This window comes from Aotus nancymaae, unplaced genomic scaffold (assembly GCF_030222135.1).
Source record: "Aotus nancymaae isolate 86718 unplaced genomic scaffold, 86718_ANA_hifiasm-v0.15.2.pri h1tg000033l, whole genome shotgun sequence".
NCBI classification, from domain to species: Eukaryota; Metazoa; Chordata; class Mammalia; order Primates; family Aotidae; genus Aotus; species Aotus nancymaae.
Genome location: NW_026988447.1, coordinates 23,747,474 through 23,767,187, shown reverse-complemented (window position 1 = coordinate 23,767,187; position 19,714 = coordinate 23,747,474). Strand labels below are relative to the sequence as shown.

At 37.2% G+C, this 19,714-nt stretch overlaps 1 protein-coding gene across 2 annotated transcripts in view; it reads left to right on the top strand.

Moving 5' to 3' along the window:
- The first annotated feature begins 3,932 nt into the window (after window positions 1–3,932).
- Window positions 3,933–19,714, top strand: part of USP38 (ubiquitin specific peptidase 38) — a 38,116-nt gene continuing 22,334 nt past the window's right edge. Inside the window, exons 1-4 of one of the 2 annotated variants that reach the window (XM_012453973.3) lie at window positions 3,933–5,233; window positions 6,858–6,993; window positions 14,372–14,501; window positions 16,488–16,589. In XM_012453973.3, coding sequence (XP_012309396.2) covers window positions 4,552–5,233; window positions 6,858–6,993; window positions 14,372–14,501; window positions 16,488–16,589 — 1,050 coding nt within the window. In that variant the 5' untranslated portion in view covers window positions 3,933–4,551. The remainder of the gene's footprint in view (window positions 5,234–6,857; window positions 6,994–14,371; window positions 14,502–16,487; window positions 16,590–19,714) is intronic. The other variant, XM_012453975.3, reaches the window with a different exon arrangement.

Sequence of the window (19,714 nt, the reverse complement as noted above, 5' to 3'; positions counted from 1 at the left end):
CCTTTATAAATTACCCAGCCTCAGGTACGTCTTTATTAGCAGCATAAAAACAAACTAATACAAGTAAAATGATCCCTCCCACTTAATTCCTCCTTTTCAGAAATATTGTAGCTATTCTGATTTGTTTTTCCAAATTAATTTTAGAATAATCTTGCCTGTATATCAAGAAACAAAAAACCTTGTTGGGATTTTAACAGGAATTGTGTTAAACCTGTATATCAATTTAGGGATCATTAAGTCTTCCGGTCCATGTACCTGGTCATTTATTTAGATCTTTGATTTCTTTCATCAGTGTTTTGTTGTTTTCAGCATGAGTCCTGTACGTGCACTGTCAGATTTACACCTACGTAGTTTTTATTTTAAGCAATTATCAATGGTTTTTGGTTTTTGGTCTTGTTTTGAGACAGAGTCTTGCTCTGTCGCCCAGACTGGAGTGCAGTGGTGTGATCTCAGCTCAATGCAATCTCTACCTCCTGGGTTCTCCTGCCTCAGCCTCCTAAGTAGCTGGGACTACAGGCGTGTGCCACCACACCTGGCTAATTTTTGTAATTTTAGTAAAGATGCGGTTTCACCATATAGATCAGGCTGGTCTCAAGCTCCTGACCCCAAGTAATCCACCCATCTAGGCCTCCCAAAGTGCTGGGATTACAGACATGAGCCACCACACCTGGCCCAATGGCATATTTTTAATTTTGGTTTCCATGTGTTCATTGCTAGTACATAAAAGTACAATCAACTTTTGTCTATTCTCATATTCTGAGACCCTGCTGCATTCATTTTTTAGTTCTAGAAATTCTGCAGATTCCTTAAGACTTTTTAACCATGTTTTTCATTTCATTTTTTAAAAGTTCATTCATTCAAAAAATTGTTAGATTGGGCTGGGTACAGTGGCTCATGGCTGTAATCCCAGCACTTTGGGAGGCCGAGGTGGCAGGATTATTTGAGGTCAGGAGTTCGAGACCAGCCTGGCCAACATGGTGAAACTCCATCTCTACTAAAAATACAAAAATTAGCCAGGCATGGTGGTAGGTGCCTGTAATCCCAGCTACTCAGGAGACAGGCAGGAGAATTGCTTGAACCTGGGAGACGGAGGTTGCAGAGAGCTGAGATCACCCCACTGCACTCTAGCCTGGGCAACAGAGCAAGACTCCATCTCGCAAAAAAAAAAAAAGAGGAAAAAAACGGTTAGATTGTTTACTCTAGTGTTTTAACTGCTAGATATAACTAAGAAAATTAAGGATTTTTTGACCTCATGAAGCTTAGATTCTAGAGGACAGAAAAAGGCTGTACACATACAGTAAATGAAGAGAATGGGAGGAAAAGACACAAGAGCAACTTTATGTAGGGCCTTAAAGTCAATAGTAGCCATTTAAATTTTAAGATGAGAAGCACTGGAAGATTTAAAATAGGGTAGTAAGGCTGCTCTGCCTATGAAGTAGCCATTCTGTTATTCCCTTACTTTCTTAATAAACTTGCTTTAACTCTACACTGTGAAAAACATTAAATGAAATAGGGTCATGAGATTAGCTTGGTGTCCACTTTAAGTCATTAAAAAATATATATATCAAAGTGGTTAGAGTCTGTTTTTCTTTACAGCTTAAAAAAAGTATATGAACATAAATTTCATAAAGTCAGGTATTATTTGTAATTACTTCATATGATGATTTATCAATCACAGTCCTCTCTAACCTATACAATCGGTTTTCTTTTGATTCTATAAGGCGATATAAACTTCCTAGGAGAAAACTAACCTCATAATAATGTTATTGCAGTTGGCCAACTCTAACCACTGCTTTTGGAACTGCCTTTTCTCTTTGCGTATCACAAACATAAACACACAGACACACACACACACTTTTCATCTAATAGTATGATGGAAATAAAAAAGACTCTAGAGTCAGACTTTAGCATTTTTTTAACCTCTCGTGGCTTCAGTACCTTATCTATAAAATGCAGCTATTAATATCTACTTTCAAACCCTGCTTTGAGAACTAAGGATAAAGTACAATATATTGAATTCCAGGTACACAGAGGTTGCTCAGTAAATGATCATTCCCTATCCTGTGCTTGTTCTCTTTCATCTCCACCACTCAGCTCCCATTCTCAGATTTAAGATATTTGTAAAACCATGTAATTAGCAACTGAGGCCTTTGACTAAATCTTTATACAAAATTTTAAAGCCCATTACAATAGCACCCACTAATCCAATGATTAGTGGCATGACTCACTGCAACAAAACCTTCCACAGACTTCTAAAAATATTTTAAAATATTAAAAAGGAACATGGTATTATTATAGAATTTTTAGCTATGCTATAAAATAAAGTTGGCCACTTGGAATTGAAATCTTATAAACATAAAAGAGCGTATTATATACATAAATTTTTTTAACCAGTGGCAAACCAGGTCTATTATGACATTATGCAATTTATATTATATGGACTGAAAACTAATAGTATTATGTTCTCAGACAAATTATTTTGTTAACATTCAATTTTTCAAGACCTTATCAACAGAAAGAAGAAAATGTTATAGACAAATCAAAGTAATCTGTCAACTTTTAAATTAACCAATTTTTTTCTTGTCTGCTTGGAATAATCACTTCATTGCTACTATTCAGCAATCTTCATTCATCCTGTTAGTTTCTTAGCATAAAAACTAATTCCAAATCTCCTCCACTCCATCTCAAATCCACCATCCTTCTTAATGCTTAATTCCTTAATATTTTATTTTCTATATTATTTTTGTCTTCCACTGTGGCACCATTCCCCGTAAAGACAATCTCTGTACCTTCACCTCCTGCCTATTGGATAAAGGAAAGTTCCAAAATCATTCCTGTCTCTAGCATGACTGATAGATCAATTACCTCAATTCTCTTTTATCTTCAGTATCTTCCTATAAAACAACTTGGTCTTAAGTTCCCTTTTACCCAGCTCCTGACTCCTCTAAACTACTCTTCTTAAGGCTACCATAATCAACGTGTTAAATATATTACTGTAATCATGTTTGTAACTTGGTTTAAAAAAAAAAAAAAAAAAACACTACTTAGCAAATTGAAATAACAGAATTTTGTTCAATTTTCTACTGGACATTTTAAATGACCTATTTCTTTAAATTGTGTATTACAGGGCCTTAATGTCTAATTTCACAACTATATTAACCAAGCCTGAAGTGGGGTATAGTTAGGCAATATTTTCCAATATAAAGACTTCTGTTTAAAGTTTAAATTCTTATTGTGAATCTTTGGAATTTGGCATGAAAGAGAACAAGCATGATGACTGCATCTGTTCTTTCCTATTGTAAACCATCTTCAGTGTCAACATATACATTAAGTTTTATGGTATTTATTTCCACCTTGTTTTCTGTTTTCAAAGTACGCTTTTGTATGACACAGGCATAAAAATACTTTGATTCTAATACGCCATTTTCCTTACTCTCCTCACATTTTTTTGGACAGCTTATAATTTCGATACGGTACAAAAGCTCACGAACTGGGTCTTTGCTACAGGCCTGCTACTGATACTGATGGTGGCTAAATGGTAGGTATGCCATCGGTATTACTCTTACTTTAATAACGTCGCATTTAGGTGCGCAAGCGCAACTCTAGATGAATTGAGCCAGGGCAAAGATTTCTCAATCCGAATTTTGAGTTTTCCTTACTTTTCCCTCAAATGCTCTTTTCCTCGGATTTCACATCAATAGCACTTTCTCGAGTTTTCACGAGTAACCTGACCCAGGCGGAACCGACGGAAACTAGCCGGCGAGAATCCTACAGTCGCAGCCATCTGAGTAGCGTCCACCCAAGGACGCTCCGCGCGGAAGACCGCCTGTGACTCAACACATTCTCCAGTGACGCGGAAGTGCCGCACGTGCGCGGCGGGGCGGGAAGGAGGGTCCGAGCGCCGGGGAAAGGGAATCTATGAGTCGGGACGGAGGTGAAGGAGCAGGAAGAGAGGGAGGAAAGAAGGGCGGTCCTTTCCGGAGGTCCCTAGGTCCTTCACTTCCTGTTTGCCGGCACTTCAAAATCCGGGTCAGAGGGTGTCGCTTCGTTTTCTTCTCCCTGGCTGATCCCGGCACCCTTCGTGACAGCGCCTCCTGACTCAGCCTAGGGCCGGCTTCTTCTCACGACCTGCCGGAGCCTGGACGCCCACACCTGACTCGGAACCCGGAGGCACGCGTCCTCCACCCACCGGCTCGTAGCCCCGGTCCCTGAGCGCCCGCCGACGCCGCCGAGGGGGCCTGGGTTGGCTCCTCCGCGCTGATGCTAAGAGGGATCGAGGGCCCGGGGCGGCGGCGGAGTACGGGCCTCTGGCGTCTTAGGCCAGCCGCAGGTGTCGGTTCTTAGGCTCTCCAGGCTCGCCAGCTCCCACCCCGGCTTGGATGGGTCTCCCTGCCCCATAAATGTGGCTGCTGAGGCGGCGGTGGCGGTGGCCCGTCACGCTGCTGCTGCGGCGCTCCAAGTTCACCTCCGCCCCGGGGCTCTCCTGCCCCACCTCGGGGCTGCCGCCACCGGCTCCTTATCCCCTGGCCCTGGCCTTGCAGCGTGGCGACAATGGACAAGATCCTGGAGGGCCTGGTGAGTTCTTCGCATCCGCTGCCCCTCAAGCGGGTGATTGTGCGGAAGGTGATGGAATCGGCGGAGCACTGGCTAGACAAGGCGCAGTGCGAGGCCATGTTTGACCTGACCACCCGGCTCATCCTGGAGGGCCAGGACCCTTTCCAGCGGCAGGTGGGACACCAGGTGCTGGAGGCCTACGCACGATACCACCGGCCAGAGTTCGAGTCCTTCTTCAACAAGACCTTCGTGTTGAGCCTCCTTCAGCAGGGCTACCACTCCCTGGACAGGAAGGACGTAGCCATCCTGGACTACATTCACAACGGCCTGAAGCTGATTATGAGCTGTCCGTCGGTGCTGGATCTCTTCAGCCTCCTGCAGGTAGAGGTGTTACGGATGGTATGTGAGAGGCCGGAGCCGCAGCTCTGTGCCCGACTAAGCGACCTTCTGACTGACTTCGTGCAATGCATCCCCAAGGGGAAATTGTCCATCACCTTCTGTCAGCAGCTGGTTCGAACGATAAGCCACTTCCAGTGCGTGTCCACGCAGGAGAGAGAGCTGCGGGAATATGTCTCCCAGGTGACCAAAGTGAGTAACTTGCTGCAGAACATCTGGAAGGCCGAGCCTGCCACCCTGCTACCTTCCCTGCAAGAAGTTTTTGCAAGCATCTCTTCCACAGGTAAGGGTCATTGTCTTTCAGAATATCTCATAAAAATTCAGTATATGTCACTCTTGCACACATATATTCACACGATGTTTGCCTTCTGCCCTGAAAACATTCTTAAGGGTGAGCAAATCCTAATACCCTTATCCCAAATTTATTAACATTCACTGCCTTATTCAGGATGTCACTTCGTACTTTAAAAACAGGCAATGTTCCCATTTTAAAGTTTGAGAACGTCTAGGTCCAAGACCTTTGGCAGTAAACAAGTTGCTTAATTACCCAGCCTCTGCTCAAGTTATTTGGAATGCTTTGAGGATGACAGCTACTGCAGAAAGCTTCCATTCATTAGTGACTAATGGTAGCATGATGTTTACCATAGTACTTGTACGTGTCTCTCATATTTTGTAATGAGTTTTTCCCCTATTTTTTTATTCCCTTATTTTCGAATTAATGGATTATGCAGTTTGTTTTATTACTGGATTATCCCAGTTAACTATGAAGTATTTAAATACTGAGTATTTTTATACTTTTCTTTTTTAAATACTGAGTATTTAAAAACTTCAAAGTTAACTGGGATAATCCAGTATCTAGTAGACAAAGGAGGGATACAGGTAGAAGGAGGGAAGGAATAGTACGAGGATTTAAATATTTGTTTTTGTGCCCATGAACTGCATCCTCAGAAAGCAGAGAAGGGTCACATGATACTTGCCTAGAAAATGCTTTCTCGCCGAGAAATTTTACCAGTACCTCTACATTCCTTGTTCTGTCGTGGACCTTTCAAGTCTGTAGGTTGTGAGATAATAGATTCAAAACCATGTTCATTTCCGCTCTACTTGGTACAAGCATTCTACCTCATTTATATCACCAGTGGGAACTGTCTGGCTGTTCAAAATTGAACTTGTGAGGGACGTGTCCTCTTTTTATCTTAAGAACCAGAAGTAAAGGTAGAGTTTTAACACGTCTTATGTTCTGATGAATCTAATATATTTATGAAAGAATTACAAACGATGTATTTGCAATATCTGAGTTGCTTTTTTTTTTCTTATTGTAATTTTACATCTATTGCCTATGTTGTCATGACAGTTAGGTTCCCCCAAAATTTTTTCAACTGTAGCAGGAAAGGTGCCTATTTGCTTAATTTATATATAGTTCAAGCAAAGTCCCCTCAAAGGTCACCTTAATTTCTACTTTAAGAGATTTTTTAATATCTTCCTTAGATCAATGAAATGAATAATAGTTTCAAGTTATTTTGGAGGGTCTGAAGTGGGAATTGAAATGATACTTTATATTTCTTTATATTTCCTTTCTGATAATTGGTTTACAAGTGAATATTTTATTGCAACAATAACTCAATAAATTGTGAAAAATTAAAGTAACTTATTGACTAACCATGGCAAAATATTTCAGTATTCTGTCCATAGTATGAGTGATCATTTCTGTTCACTCTTAATCTTTAATTCCTGTAATTTAACATTGCTTGTAAATTAGAGTCTACCCATGAGGGTGTAGCATAATAACTCCTTCCCAATTAACGCCTTTGCTGCAATTTCTTTTTTTTTTTTTTTTTTTTGGAAAGTGTTGTTCTTTTTAAATACTTGAACCTTCTTGCCATGTTCCCTTTTCTTTTTTGAAAAAACAGATGCATCATTTGAACCTTCTGTAGCATTGGCAAGCCTTGTGCAGCATATTCCTCTTCAGATGATTACAGTTCTCATCAGGAGCCTTACTACAGATCCAAATGTAAAAGATGCAAGTATGACCCAAGCCCTTTGCAGGTACTTCTTCATGCCACTATTAATGGTAATTGTAGATTTGGGAAGAGGAAATATTTTGTATTTTGTGAGTAATGAAAAACTTATGAATATTTAAAACTAAAATCATGGAATCACATGTATAAAGATTCTCCAAATAAATTGGACTTGTTTACCTTAATAGTGTTTACAGGCATTCCAATAATTCACAAATCTATTTTCAATTCAACTTTTTTAATTCCCAAAATATACAGGCATATACACATATTATACACTCAGAAGTTGGTTGGGTTATCATTATATAGTATAACTAATTTCTTTGCTCATTATTGTTTCCTGCAACCTATTTCTTTCTTCTGCGTTTTTTTCCCCTTTCTTTCTTTCTTTCTTTTCTTTCTTTCTTTCTTTCTTGTCTTTCTTTTGTAAGTATATACTTTACTTTCTCTTTCAGCCAGGCTCAATGGGTAATACACTCTTTGCCTTTGCCTATTTGAATTTTTTTTCTTTCTCAGTTTTAAATAGATGATTTTGCAAGATACAGAATTCTAACTTGATAGCTATTTTTTCTTTGCATTTTAAAAATAATACTGTGTTACCTTTGGGCATCTTTTGTTGCTGGTGGGAAGTCAACTGTCAATCTGATTGTTATTCCTTTGTGAGTAGTCAGCTTTTCTGGAAACTTTTATGTTCTCTTTATCTTTAATGTTCTATAGTTTTATTCTTACTGTTCTAGGTATAATCTTATTTGCCCTTCTCAGCACTTTGTCACTTTTATTTAGTCATTCATTCATTTATTCAAACCACACCTATTGAGTACTTACCATGAGTGCAAGGCAGTGTTCAAAACGTCCTCAAACAAACTGATAAAAATATCTGCCTTTATGGGCTTACATTCTAGTTGGGGAGGCAGACAGTAATTTAATAACACACTTCTTTGATTCCAACATGCCTTCTAATTTCAAAGATATTTAAATGTAGAAATGCCCAGTCATTCGTGTCCTAGTTAAATTGGCATGACTCTTCTTGCCTTAGTGGTACATAAGCTAATTATGCATCTTAAAATTGATTTTGTTTTAGATTTGATTAAATATGACAAGTAAAATAATTTAGTATGTTAGATAGTGATACATGCTTGGAAAAAAAGTAGACAAAAAGAGGGATAGGAGTAGTCAGGAAGGGGGATAGATTGTGGGGAAGTAGTTTGCAATTTTAAATAAGATGGGTGAAGAAGGCTTCACTGAGGTGACCATGAAGTGAAGACATGAAGGATGTGAAGAAGCAAACCTGTGGATATCTGAGGGGAAGAATATCAATACTATTTTATAGTTCACTAATTTTCTCTTCAAAGGTGCTCATCTGTGGAGCTTAGTTACTGAGTTTCTTTATTTCAATTACTATTTTTTTCTAATTGAGGTTTTTGTGTCTACCTGTTAATACCTGCCAGTTTCTGTATTTTAATTCTTTTCCTGTGTGTATGTATATTAAGCAAATTTAAATACAATATAAGGATTTGGACAAAATGGTTTCTGTGCCCCTGTTATAAAATTATAATCATAAGGTGACATATAAACTGAGGTATTCATATTGAGTTCTCAGCTCCATTTGTACTTTGTATGTTTGAGAAAACGTTGTGTAAATGTTTTTCCCGTTATGTGACCTCTACCCCCATTGTATGATGATCCCCTTGCTGTATTTGGCAATCTATATTTTTATTCTCATCTCCTTGATATCTTCATATTCATTGTTCTTGAAATTCTTGTCTCTGACACCATACTGTTAGGAATTTCTTTCTGTATCCTTTTTATTTTCTTCCTTCCCATTATTATCATCACTTTATCAGTTCTGATCTGTATGTGGTTGACTTCCAAGTCTTTATGTAAAGTTCTCATTGTTCTTTTAAGAAACTCTTATCTTGTTCATCTCGTCATAATGAAACTCCTTCAGTGCCCTCTTTAGCAGCAACATGCTTTTGTCAGTGTGACTGTAACAGCAATAAAGTCACTTTCTCTTTGGAATGAATGTTTTATAACTTATATTTCCTCCTGGTAAAGCAGATTCAGAAAATTATAGATTTTATAGCTGGAAGTGAAATTGGAGATTAGTTAGTCCATCACTTTCATTGCATAGGGTCATAGTAGCAGATTTTCTTTACATGACATAAATTATTTAATACTCACCACAGTCTTTTGAAATCGGTACTGTTATTGGTCCCATCTCATAGTTGAGGAAACTGAGAGGTTAAATAATGTGCCCAATCTCATTCAGGTAATAAACAGTGAATTCTGTATTTGAACTTAGAGTTATGATATAGTCACCAATGAAGAAACAAACCAGAGTAGTCAAGTTTGTCACTTAGGGCCACTCGCTTAAAGGCAGAACTTATCTTCATGGACTGATATTGGTTTTTATTTTTTTCCCTTTTTTTTTTTTTACTTAAGTTGACACTAATTCTAGATATCTGGTCACAAACCTATAAGCAATTTTCAACTCCATCCTTTCTTTTATTCCCTTTGATTAACATAATTAATAAGTCCTTTGGATTGGTTCTTTAGGACATTTATTAAAATGATGCTTATTCTATCCCCACTACCTTGAAGAAATCAGGGTTTCCTCTATGCATAGTTTTTTAGTTGGTCTTTTTGCTAGCTGTGGCTGACTTTTCTTCTCTCAATCATCTGGACTCTAATCCAGATGATTAGATTTTTGTCTTCTAATCAAGACATTGTAGTAACTTCCACTGCCAAGTTGAATGCAAAGTCCACTTCTTGGCATTTAGTCATCTTAATTTTCCAGTCTCTTCAAAAATAGTCATAATACCCAATTTAGGATTTTTTTTTCCAAGATGTATTTGGAAATTAATTTGTACCCATTTGTTTCTATGGGGAGTTGTGACACAGTTTTTGTATTACATTTCCAGTGTTTCCTGTGTGAACCTATTTACCCATAATCTACATGAAGTGATTACTCTTATATAGAAAATGTAACTGAAAGGGATAGTGATAATTGTTTTTACCATATTCCTCCCACTTTATACCTCCCCGTGCACCATACTTTCCCAAACATAGCAGTGATCATGTTTCGCAGTCATTTTCCATAATCCATAGAAATGCAAATACAAATACCATACCAGGACCAAACAGATAATATTAAAATATGAAATAGGCCAGGCATAAGTGAAATGATAGGGAATGGGATATATAAGTACCTTCTAAAAGAGAAAACTGATCATCAACTCCAGTTGTCCATTGATGTGAAGAAATTGGAATCCAGTCTTGTTTGATGTCATTTTTCAAAAGAAGCCTGAAATCCAGTTTTCTATGTGAAATTTCCCAATATTTAAAACATTGAGACAAATATAAGGGAAGGCTGCCTATAGCCCACAAGCTGCCATGTAAAAGTGGAAATTGGTTTTATTCTCCATAAATTATGATTAAACCAATCTTGGTATCTTTCATAATTTTGCCAGTTTTACTATTATGGTTTTAAAGTTGCAAGTATTTTCCTTTAGCTATATAAAGAAATGGTTTCATTTATTTAATAAATTTAAGTTCTTACTCAGTGCCAGGCACTGTGCTAAGTGCTGGGAATCCAAAGATATGTAAGATTACTGCTCTCAAGCTCGCAGTCTAATGGAAGAGACAGGTCTTGGAGTATATGAATGGCAAGTATATAGTTAAATATTATTTAAGTAGTAAGATATTAAATCAGTATACCAGGGTTAAAAGAAAGTGTCCTGAGAATTCAAATTAATAATCACTGATACATGGTAGATAAGATTCCTATAGTTAGCCATAAAAATAGCTCATCCTACAGTGCCTGCCTGTACTGGAGAAGAAACAGACATGGGCAAGTCCAGTCAAATTGAAACAGAACTGGAATATAATTAAAATGTAGCAAAAAAAAAAATGCATTCTATGCTGGCAGAGTTTAGTTTAAATGCCCATACTATTATTTGATAATTGTGTAATTGTTGACAAATTTCCTAACTTTTCTTTCCATTTTAAGGACAGAAACCATATCTTACGGTTATATTCTCAGCACCAAACACAGTACCTGCTATATAATACACAAATATTTTTTTCATGAATGCTTTCTGACTTAGTCTGTTTAGGCTACTATAACAAAATACCTTAGATTGGGTTATTTATGAACAATAGAAATGTATTTCCCACAGTTCTAGAGGCTGGGAAATCCAAGGTCAAGTTGCCAGCAGATTTGGTATCTGGTGAGGGCCTGTTCCTTTAGATGGAGCTTTCTATGTGTCTTCAAATGGCAGAAAGAGCAGGGGTGCCCCCTTCAGCTTCTAATCCCACTCACTAGTCACCTGACAAAGGCCCCACCTCTTAATACCAACACATTGGGGATTAGATTTTAACATATGAATTTTGGAGGGACACAGACATTCAGACCATAGCAGCTTTTGATTTGTGTACCATCTGATATGAAGTTTATTTATAGGTGGTCAGGAGATTGGCGTACATAAAATAAGGTAAAGAATAAAAGCTTATGAGATAGAAAGGCAGAAATGGAGAGGATGAGAAAAAGGCTGACCGAGTAATGAAGGATAATGAAAGGCCATGGCCAAGTGGAATTTTTGTACTTTCTGTGCTCTAACCCTTTCTCAGTACTCTCCTTAGACTGAGCTAAAGGGGATTCTGGCCTTGAGACCTGTATTCTGGCAAGCCATGTTGCCTCTACTCTGACAGTGACTTCCCATGAGTCAAAGAATCCACAGAGCCAAGATGTGGTCATCCATGCCCTGCCTCTAGATTACATCTTTTTTCTATGTCCATATTTACATATATATGTTCACACAATTTTCTTTTAAACTAAAATTGTTTTTTATAAAAACCACTGGTATTTTTTTTCTGTCTTAATTCAACAATTTCTCAGCTCGTTCTATTTTAGACTCCTCATGGGTAGATCGTGTACATCTATCTTATTATTTAAAACTTTATATAGTTTCCATAGTATCAATACCATAGTATCTTCAGCCATTTCCTTATTGACAATCATTTAAGATGTTTGCAGTTTTTTCTATATTATAAACAATGCAACAGTGAATACCCTTGGTACACAAATGCCAGTGTGTCTCTGCTTTGCTACTCTGTATAAGTAGAATGACCACAAGATTTTATGAGAATCAGCCCCACAATAGTTAGAAGATGTGAAACAGCTGTCAAGGACTACGTTAATGACTTGTAACCATCATCGTTGGAAAAGGCCAGAAAAACAAGAAAGGAAATAAAATTTCTGTAGAGAATGGAGAGAATATACACATAACTTATAGTTAACATGCATTTGGACTTTGGGACTACTCTTAATATTTGAATGGACCTTTTAATCTTAAAAGCAAAAACCTTAATAAAAATAACATTCTAGTGTTAATATATATTTTTTTAATATATATAATATATTTTAATATATAACACAACTGTTGTGAAAATAACCATATCAATGAAGATGTCAGTCCTTTGACCAGGCACAGTGGCTCACACCTGTAATCCCAGCACTTTAGGCAGCCAAGGTGGGCAAATCACTTGAGGCCTGGATTTCGAGACCAGCTCAGGCAACCCCCTTGGTGAAACCCCATCTCAGAAAATACAAAAATTAACCAGATGTGGTGATGCACATCTGTATAGTCCTAGCTACTCAGGTGGCTGAGTTGAGAGGGTCGCTTGAGCCTAGGAGGCGGACATTGCACTGAGCTGAAGTAATGCCTGTACACTCCAATCAGTAATAGAGCAACACCATGTCTCAAAAAAAAAAAAAAAAAGATGTCAGTCATTTTAACATAGTAGTTTTTATTTTAGTAATGTATTTATGTCCTTAGTATTTATATTTGCATTTTGTACAATCAAGGTATTTATTTATTGACACATGTATTAACATTTGATGGGAAAGAGGCATTCACAGTGAGTATTTCCAGTGTTATAGATTAATTCATTTAATCTTCACAACAGTCCTATAAAATAAGCATGTTTATCTATAATTTACAGGTGAAGAAACAGACATAGAGAGGTTAAAAAACCTGTTTAGGTATTTAAGGTCCCCTATCTAATAAATGGTGAATTGAGATTTTTAAACCAGTCACTCTGGCTTCAAAAACTCGTTTTTCCCTCTTCTTTTTTCTTAGTGTATAATCCTAAAAATAGGATTACTAGGTCAAAATATATGAACATTTGCCTCAGTTGCTTTCTTTTTTCTTTTTTTTTTTTTCAGAGACAGAGTCTCACTCTGTTGCCCAGGCTGGAGTGCAATGGCAGGATCTCGGCTCACTGCAACCTCCACCTCCCCGATTCAAGCCATTCTTCCGCCTCAGCCTCCTGGGTAGCTGAAATTATAGGCACATGCCACCATGCCTGGCTAATTTTTGTATTTTTAATAGAGATGGGGTTTCACCATGTTGGCCAGGCTGGTCTCAAACTTCTGACCTCAGGTGATCTAGCCCCCTTGGCCTCCCAAAGTGCTGGGATTGCAGGCATGAGCCACTACGCCTGGCCTTCAGTTGCTTTCTGAAAGAGTTGTACCAATCTTCATTGTGGTAGAGATCTAACTTTGGCGAGTGTCTCTGTTGGATCCCGTATTACTTTTTTTTTTTTTCATTAATTTGGTTTGATATTCAAGAAAAGCACTCATTAGTGCAAAATAAGGCCAATACAGTATTTATAGACAGTGCTCTTTTATATATTTGAAGTTTCTTTTTGTTGTCTTTGGATAGTAGTATTTTGAAAATGCTGAAGATACCTCTTTCACAATTCAAAATAAAGTCTTTTTTAACAGTACATTTATATTAGACTATACTCACCAGGAAAGAGGAATCTTGGTTCATATTCATATGTCTTAGTTCAGATTACATTTCAGCTGCTCTTTTTAGAGTAAATTTGCCTAATAAGTTATTGATATAAGTTGAGCATCCCAAATTTGAAATGTTCAAAAATCCAGTACTTTTTGAGTGCTGACATGATGCTCAGAGGAAATGCTCATTGGAACATTTCAGATTTCAAATATCTGGTTTTGAAATGCCCAACCAGTTAAGTATATAATGCAAATAACTGAAAATCCAAACCACTTCTGGTTTCAAACATTTCAGTTAAGGAATATTCGTTTTGTGCCACTATATAGCATAAATTTTAAGTTTTGTATTTATGCAAAATAATTTATCAGAAATTCTTTTTATGGAAATATGTTGAATATGAGAAACTATCAGTTTACAAGATTGGAAACTCTATTAGGACAAGCACCTGTTACACTCATTTCTACATCTTGGTCAGTGCTTTTCACCAGCAAATTCAGTAAATATTTATTCACAAAGTGAAGGGTTGTCTACTGTAACTTTTGTTATCTCTAACTAAATGAAAATATTTTCAATACTGATTGTTTTGCTTTCCTGCAATTTCAGAATGATTGACTGGCTGTCCTGGCCATTGGCTCAGCATGTGGATACATGGGTAATTGCACTTTTGAAAGGACTGGCAGCTGTCCAGAAGTTTACTATTTTGATAGATGTTACTTTGCTGAAAATAGAACTGGTAAGTGGGAGTATGGAAATCTGTTAGAATATATGGACTCATGAAAATCAGTATTTTTATCTTTGGGTGATATCCTTGAAAGCATCTAATTCTGAATATGTTATTGTTATTTTGTTTTGTCTAACAGTTTTGAATAGGCTTTAGAAATTTTTTAAAATGTCATTTAAGTATAAGTAATTAGGCTGGGCATTGTGGCTCTTGCCTGTAATCCTAGCACTTTGGAAGGCCAAGGCAGGCAGATCACTTGAGGCCACGAGTTCAAGACCACCCTGGCCAACATGGCAAAACCCCATCGCTACTAAAAATACAAAAATCAGCTGGGCATGATGCTGCATGTCAACAGACCCAACTACTTGGGAGGCTGAGACACAAGAATCACTTGAACCTGGGAGGCAGAGGTTGCAGAGAGCCAAGATAGCACCACTGCACTCCAGCCTGGATGACAGAGCAAGACTCTGTGTCAAAAAAAAAAAAAAAAAAAAAAGTAGTTAAAACAATATTTTTATTTTCAAATATCCAATACAAAAACATTTTTTCCATCATCTCTTGAATCCAACTAATCAAGCTTTTACCACTATTACTCTACCAATGCTTTCTAGTGTTGCTAAACTCAAGAGTCATTTCTCAGGCCTCTTCTCATTTGACCTGTCAGCAATATTTGACATAGTCAGTCACTCCCTCTTGTTTCCAGGACATTATACTCTCTTGATTTTTGTCGTCCTTCACAGGCATATCAGTCTCTTGTACTTACTCTTTCTAACCTTTAGAATACCTTACAATTCAGTCTTTTGTCCATTTTCTTATCAGTGAATAATCACAGCATAAGTGTTCCATGGCTTTAAATAACATCCCTAATTTGATGACTGCCAGATTTATATTTTTAGTCACCCTTGAACTCCATATTCATGTGTCCATCTGTCTTTACATGGATCTCAGATTCACTTTATCCACAGTCTTAGTCATGATTTTTCTCTCCCAGACTTGTCTTCCCCATCTTAATAATGGCTACTCTATCCTTTCACTTGCTCAGGCCAAAAACCCTGAAACTATTCTTACCTTTTCTTAATTTTCTCTCAGCGTATATCCTACAAATTCTACTGACACCACCTTTATAATATATCTAGAATCCTACCACCCTGATCCTACATCATCATCTCTTGCTGCAAGGTTGCAGCAGCCTTCCTGCTCCTGTTCTTGGTCCCCTATACTTGTCACACAGGTCCTATGTGTTCTGGCCCACTTCTTTGCTAATCCCATCTCCTACTGTTCTTACCTCGGTCTCTTGCTTCACTTAGACTGCCCTTTTGCTTCATTTGTAGCACATCAGCCTGAAGGCCTCAGGGCCTTTGCAATCCTGTTTATCCTGTCTCTAATGCTCTTATCCCAGATATTTGCCAGGCCTATTCACTCCCTTCAGTTTTATAGTTAGATACCACTTTTTTCATCAGCCATTTATTGAATGTTATATAAAACAGCAGATCTTTTTGCTACGTAGCATTCTGTTTATCATACCCTGCTTTAAATTTGTTGATAGCACTTACCACCATGTGTTACTTTTTATTGTTTCTACCTACCCTCTAGATGATAAACTCTGTAAGATAGAGATATTTTTTTTTTTGATCCACTGTTGTAGCACTAGTTCCTAGAAGTAGGACGAGTAATAGTATGTGCTTAACAAATATTTGTCAATTGAATTGAATGAATGGTGGACTAGGGAGCTATCGTCTTGTAAACATAGTTTGACAAATTTTTATTTAATTGGAGAGTTTTAACAATTGGTTAGGTCAGTTACATTCCCCTTGATCTCTGTTGCATTAATATTTCCTAACTTCATCCTTCTCTCAAAGTTTAATACCATAAGTTATGATAGAACTTTCCAGAAAGGGGACATTCATATAAATAATTTTTAGCCCTAGAAAAATAACCGCTGTTAGATTAATGATTTTTCTACAAACTCTTAAGATGGTGTCTTGTCTTATTTTGAAGGTTTTTAATCGACTTTGGTTTCCTCTTGTGAGACCTGGTGCTCTTGCAGTTCTTTCTCATATGCTGCTTAGCTTTCAGCATTCTCCAGAGGCGTTCCACTTGGTAAGTTATGACATATGCTTTCTATTTAGTTTAATACTGAGTCGCATTTTTACATACCGAAAATATTGCAGGTTAGTCCTAAATCTGTTTTCATACTGCTTTATTATTTCCTAGAAAATTGAAATTGTGAGATTTCCCTCCAAGGAATATATTTTTGTGTCTCCTTCAAACTACTCCACTTGCAACAACTACCAGCAGTTGAGAGTTACTGTTCACATGGGAGATGTCACTGATGGATGTCTGTTGCACATATGAGCAGTATAGAAGGATTCAAATGATTGACAAGCACTGCTTTAGAATTTCAAAAGCATGAAAACACACTAGTCTTTGGTTTTACAGCCTCAGTATTCAGGCTTTTCATTTACTCTCAGCCTGCATCCTACAAATCCTGTTGACACTATCTTTAAAATGTATCTAGAATCCTACCATTTTAAGCCATCTGAATCATTGGCTTTGATTTGATTTCAATTATTTGATTATCAGTTACTGCAGTTGGGAAATGACAAATTGTTATTTTGGTCAACTGTCCATTTACCACTCTAGGGCATCATAGGAAAGTAATGCCTTTGTGTGGTTACTTACTTTTTCCAAAGTCTAATCCTGTTTTATAGGACTAGAAACTCATTGTCAATAAACCCACAGTGGAAAAATCTTAGGAATACTGACTCACCATAAACTTCAGAGAAAACTGATGAAGTTCAGAATTCCAGTTGTTTATTTTTAGCTAGAATATATTCACATAGGTTGCTCAGTGCCTCATTTCTACTGAAGGAAAATCCACAGGCTTTGTAGTAAGTAAACCTTACTAGCAAGTAATTACATTATACATTACCACTTAGGGTGAGTGATTTCTGCAGTTAATTGCCCTAATTTTGGTGAGTTTAAATCATCAAGCAATAACCTTATATATGTGTATAATATAAACAAAACTCAAACTTGAACTAAGATAGCAGGTGTACTAGCAAAGTCTTCCAAGAAAAAAAACATCAATTATTTGTCCTTGTCTTCAGGCACAATCATGTGTAAGACATTTGAGAAAAGGCTTTGTTTTCCACATTTCTTTTTTTTTTTTTAACTTTTATTTTAGATTCAGGGATACATGTGAAGGTTTGTTACATAGGTAAACATAGGTAAACTCATGTCACATGGGTTTGGTGTACAGATTATTGCATCAACCAGTTATTAGTACCCAGTTGTTATCTTTTCTGCTCCTCTTCCTCCTCCCACTCTCCACCCTCAAGTAGACCTTAATGTCTATTGTCTCCTCTTTTGTGTTCATGAGTTCTCACCATTTAGCTCCCACTTACAAGTGAGAACATGGGGTATTTGGTTTTCTGTTCCTGCGTTAGTTTGCTAAGGATAATAGCCTCCACCTCCATCCTTGTCTGCAGAAGACATGATATCATTATTATGACCGCATAGTATTCCATAGTATATATGTACCTCATTTTCTTTATCCAGTCTGTCATTGATGGGCATTTGGATTGATTCCATGTCTTTGCTATCATGTATAATGCTACAGTGAACATTTGCATGTATGTATCTTTATGGTAGAATGATTTATATTCCTCTCGGTGTATACCCAGTAATAGGATTGCTGGGTCGAATGATAATTCTGCTTTTAGCTCTTTGAAGAATCACCACACTGCTTTCTATAATGGTTTAATGAATTTATACTCCCACCAAATGTATAAGTGTTCCCTTTTTTCTGAACCTCACCAGCATGTCTTCTTTTTTGACTTTTTAATGATAGCCATTCTAGTATGAGATGGTAGCTTATTGTGGTTTTGAGTTGCATTTCTCTGCTGATCAGTGATATTGAGCTTTTTTTCATAAGCTTGTTGGCTGCATGTATGTCCTTTGAAAAGTGTCTGTTCATGTCCTTTTCCCACTTTTTAATGGGGTTGTTTTTCCTCTTGTAAATTTGTTTAAGTTCCTCATAGATGCTGGATATTAGACCTTTGTCAGATGCATAGTTTACAAGTATTTTCTCCCATTCCATAGGTTGTCTGTTCACTCTGTTAATAGTTTATTTTGCTGTATGGAAGCTCTTAAGTTTAATTATATCCCATTTGTCAATTTTTGCTTTTGTTGTCTTTGTCATGAAATCTTTGCCCGTTTCTATGTCCAGGATGGTATTGCCTAGGTTGTCTTCCAGGATTTTTATAGTTTTGGGTTTTACATTTAAGTCTTATCCTTGATGTAATGAACATCAATATAAAAATCCTCAACTTGCAAACCAAATCCAGCAGCACATCAAAAAGCTAATCCACCATGATCCAGTAGGCTTCATCCCTGGGATGCAAGATTGGTTTAACATACACAAATCAATCACATAAACAGAACTAAAGACAAAAACCACATGATTATATCAATGGATGCAGAAAAGGCTTTCAGAATCTTCATGTTAAATACTCTCAATAAACTAGGTATTAGAGGAACATATCTTAAAATCATAAGAGCCATCTATGACAAACCCACAACCAACATTGTACTCAGTGGACAAAAGCTGGAAGCATTCCCCTTGAAAACCAGCACACGACAAGGCTGCACTCTCTCACCACTCCTATTCAATATGGTATTGGAAGTTCTAGCCAGAGCAGTAAGGCAAGAGAAAGCAATACAGAGCATCCAGATAGGAAGACAAGAAGTGAGACTATTTGTAGATGACATGTTTCTATATCTAGAAAACCCTAAAATGTTCTACAAATAGCCCAAAAGCCCCTTCAGCTGATAAACAACTTCAGCAAAGTCTCAGGATACAAAGTTAATGTACAAAAATCACTTAACATTCCTACACACCAACAGCAGCCAAGCAGAGAGCCAAATCAGGAAGGCAATCTCATTAACAATTCCCACAGAAATAATAAAATATTTAGGAATACAGCTAACCAGGGAAGTGAAAGATTTCTACAATGAGAAAGACAAAACAATGCTCAAAGAAATCAAGAAGACACAAACAAAGGGAAAAATATCCCATGCTTATGGATAGGAAGAATCAATATCATTAAAATGGCCATACTGCCCAAAGCAATTTACAGTTGCAGTGCTATTTCTATCAAACTACCAATAAGATTCTTCACAGAACTAAAAAAAACTATTTGAAAATTTGTATGGAACCAAAA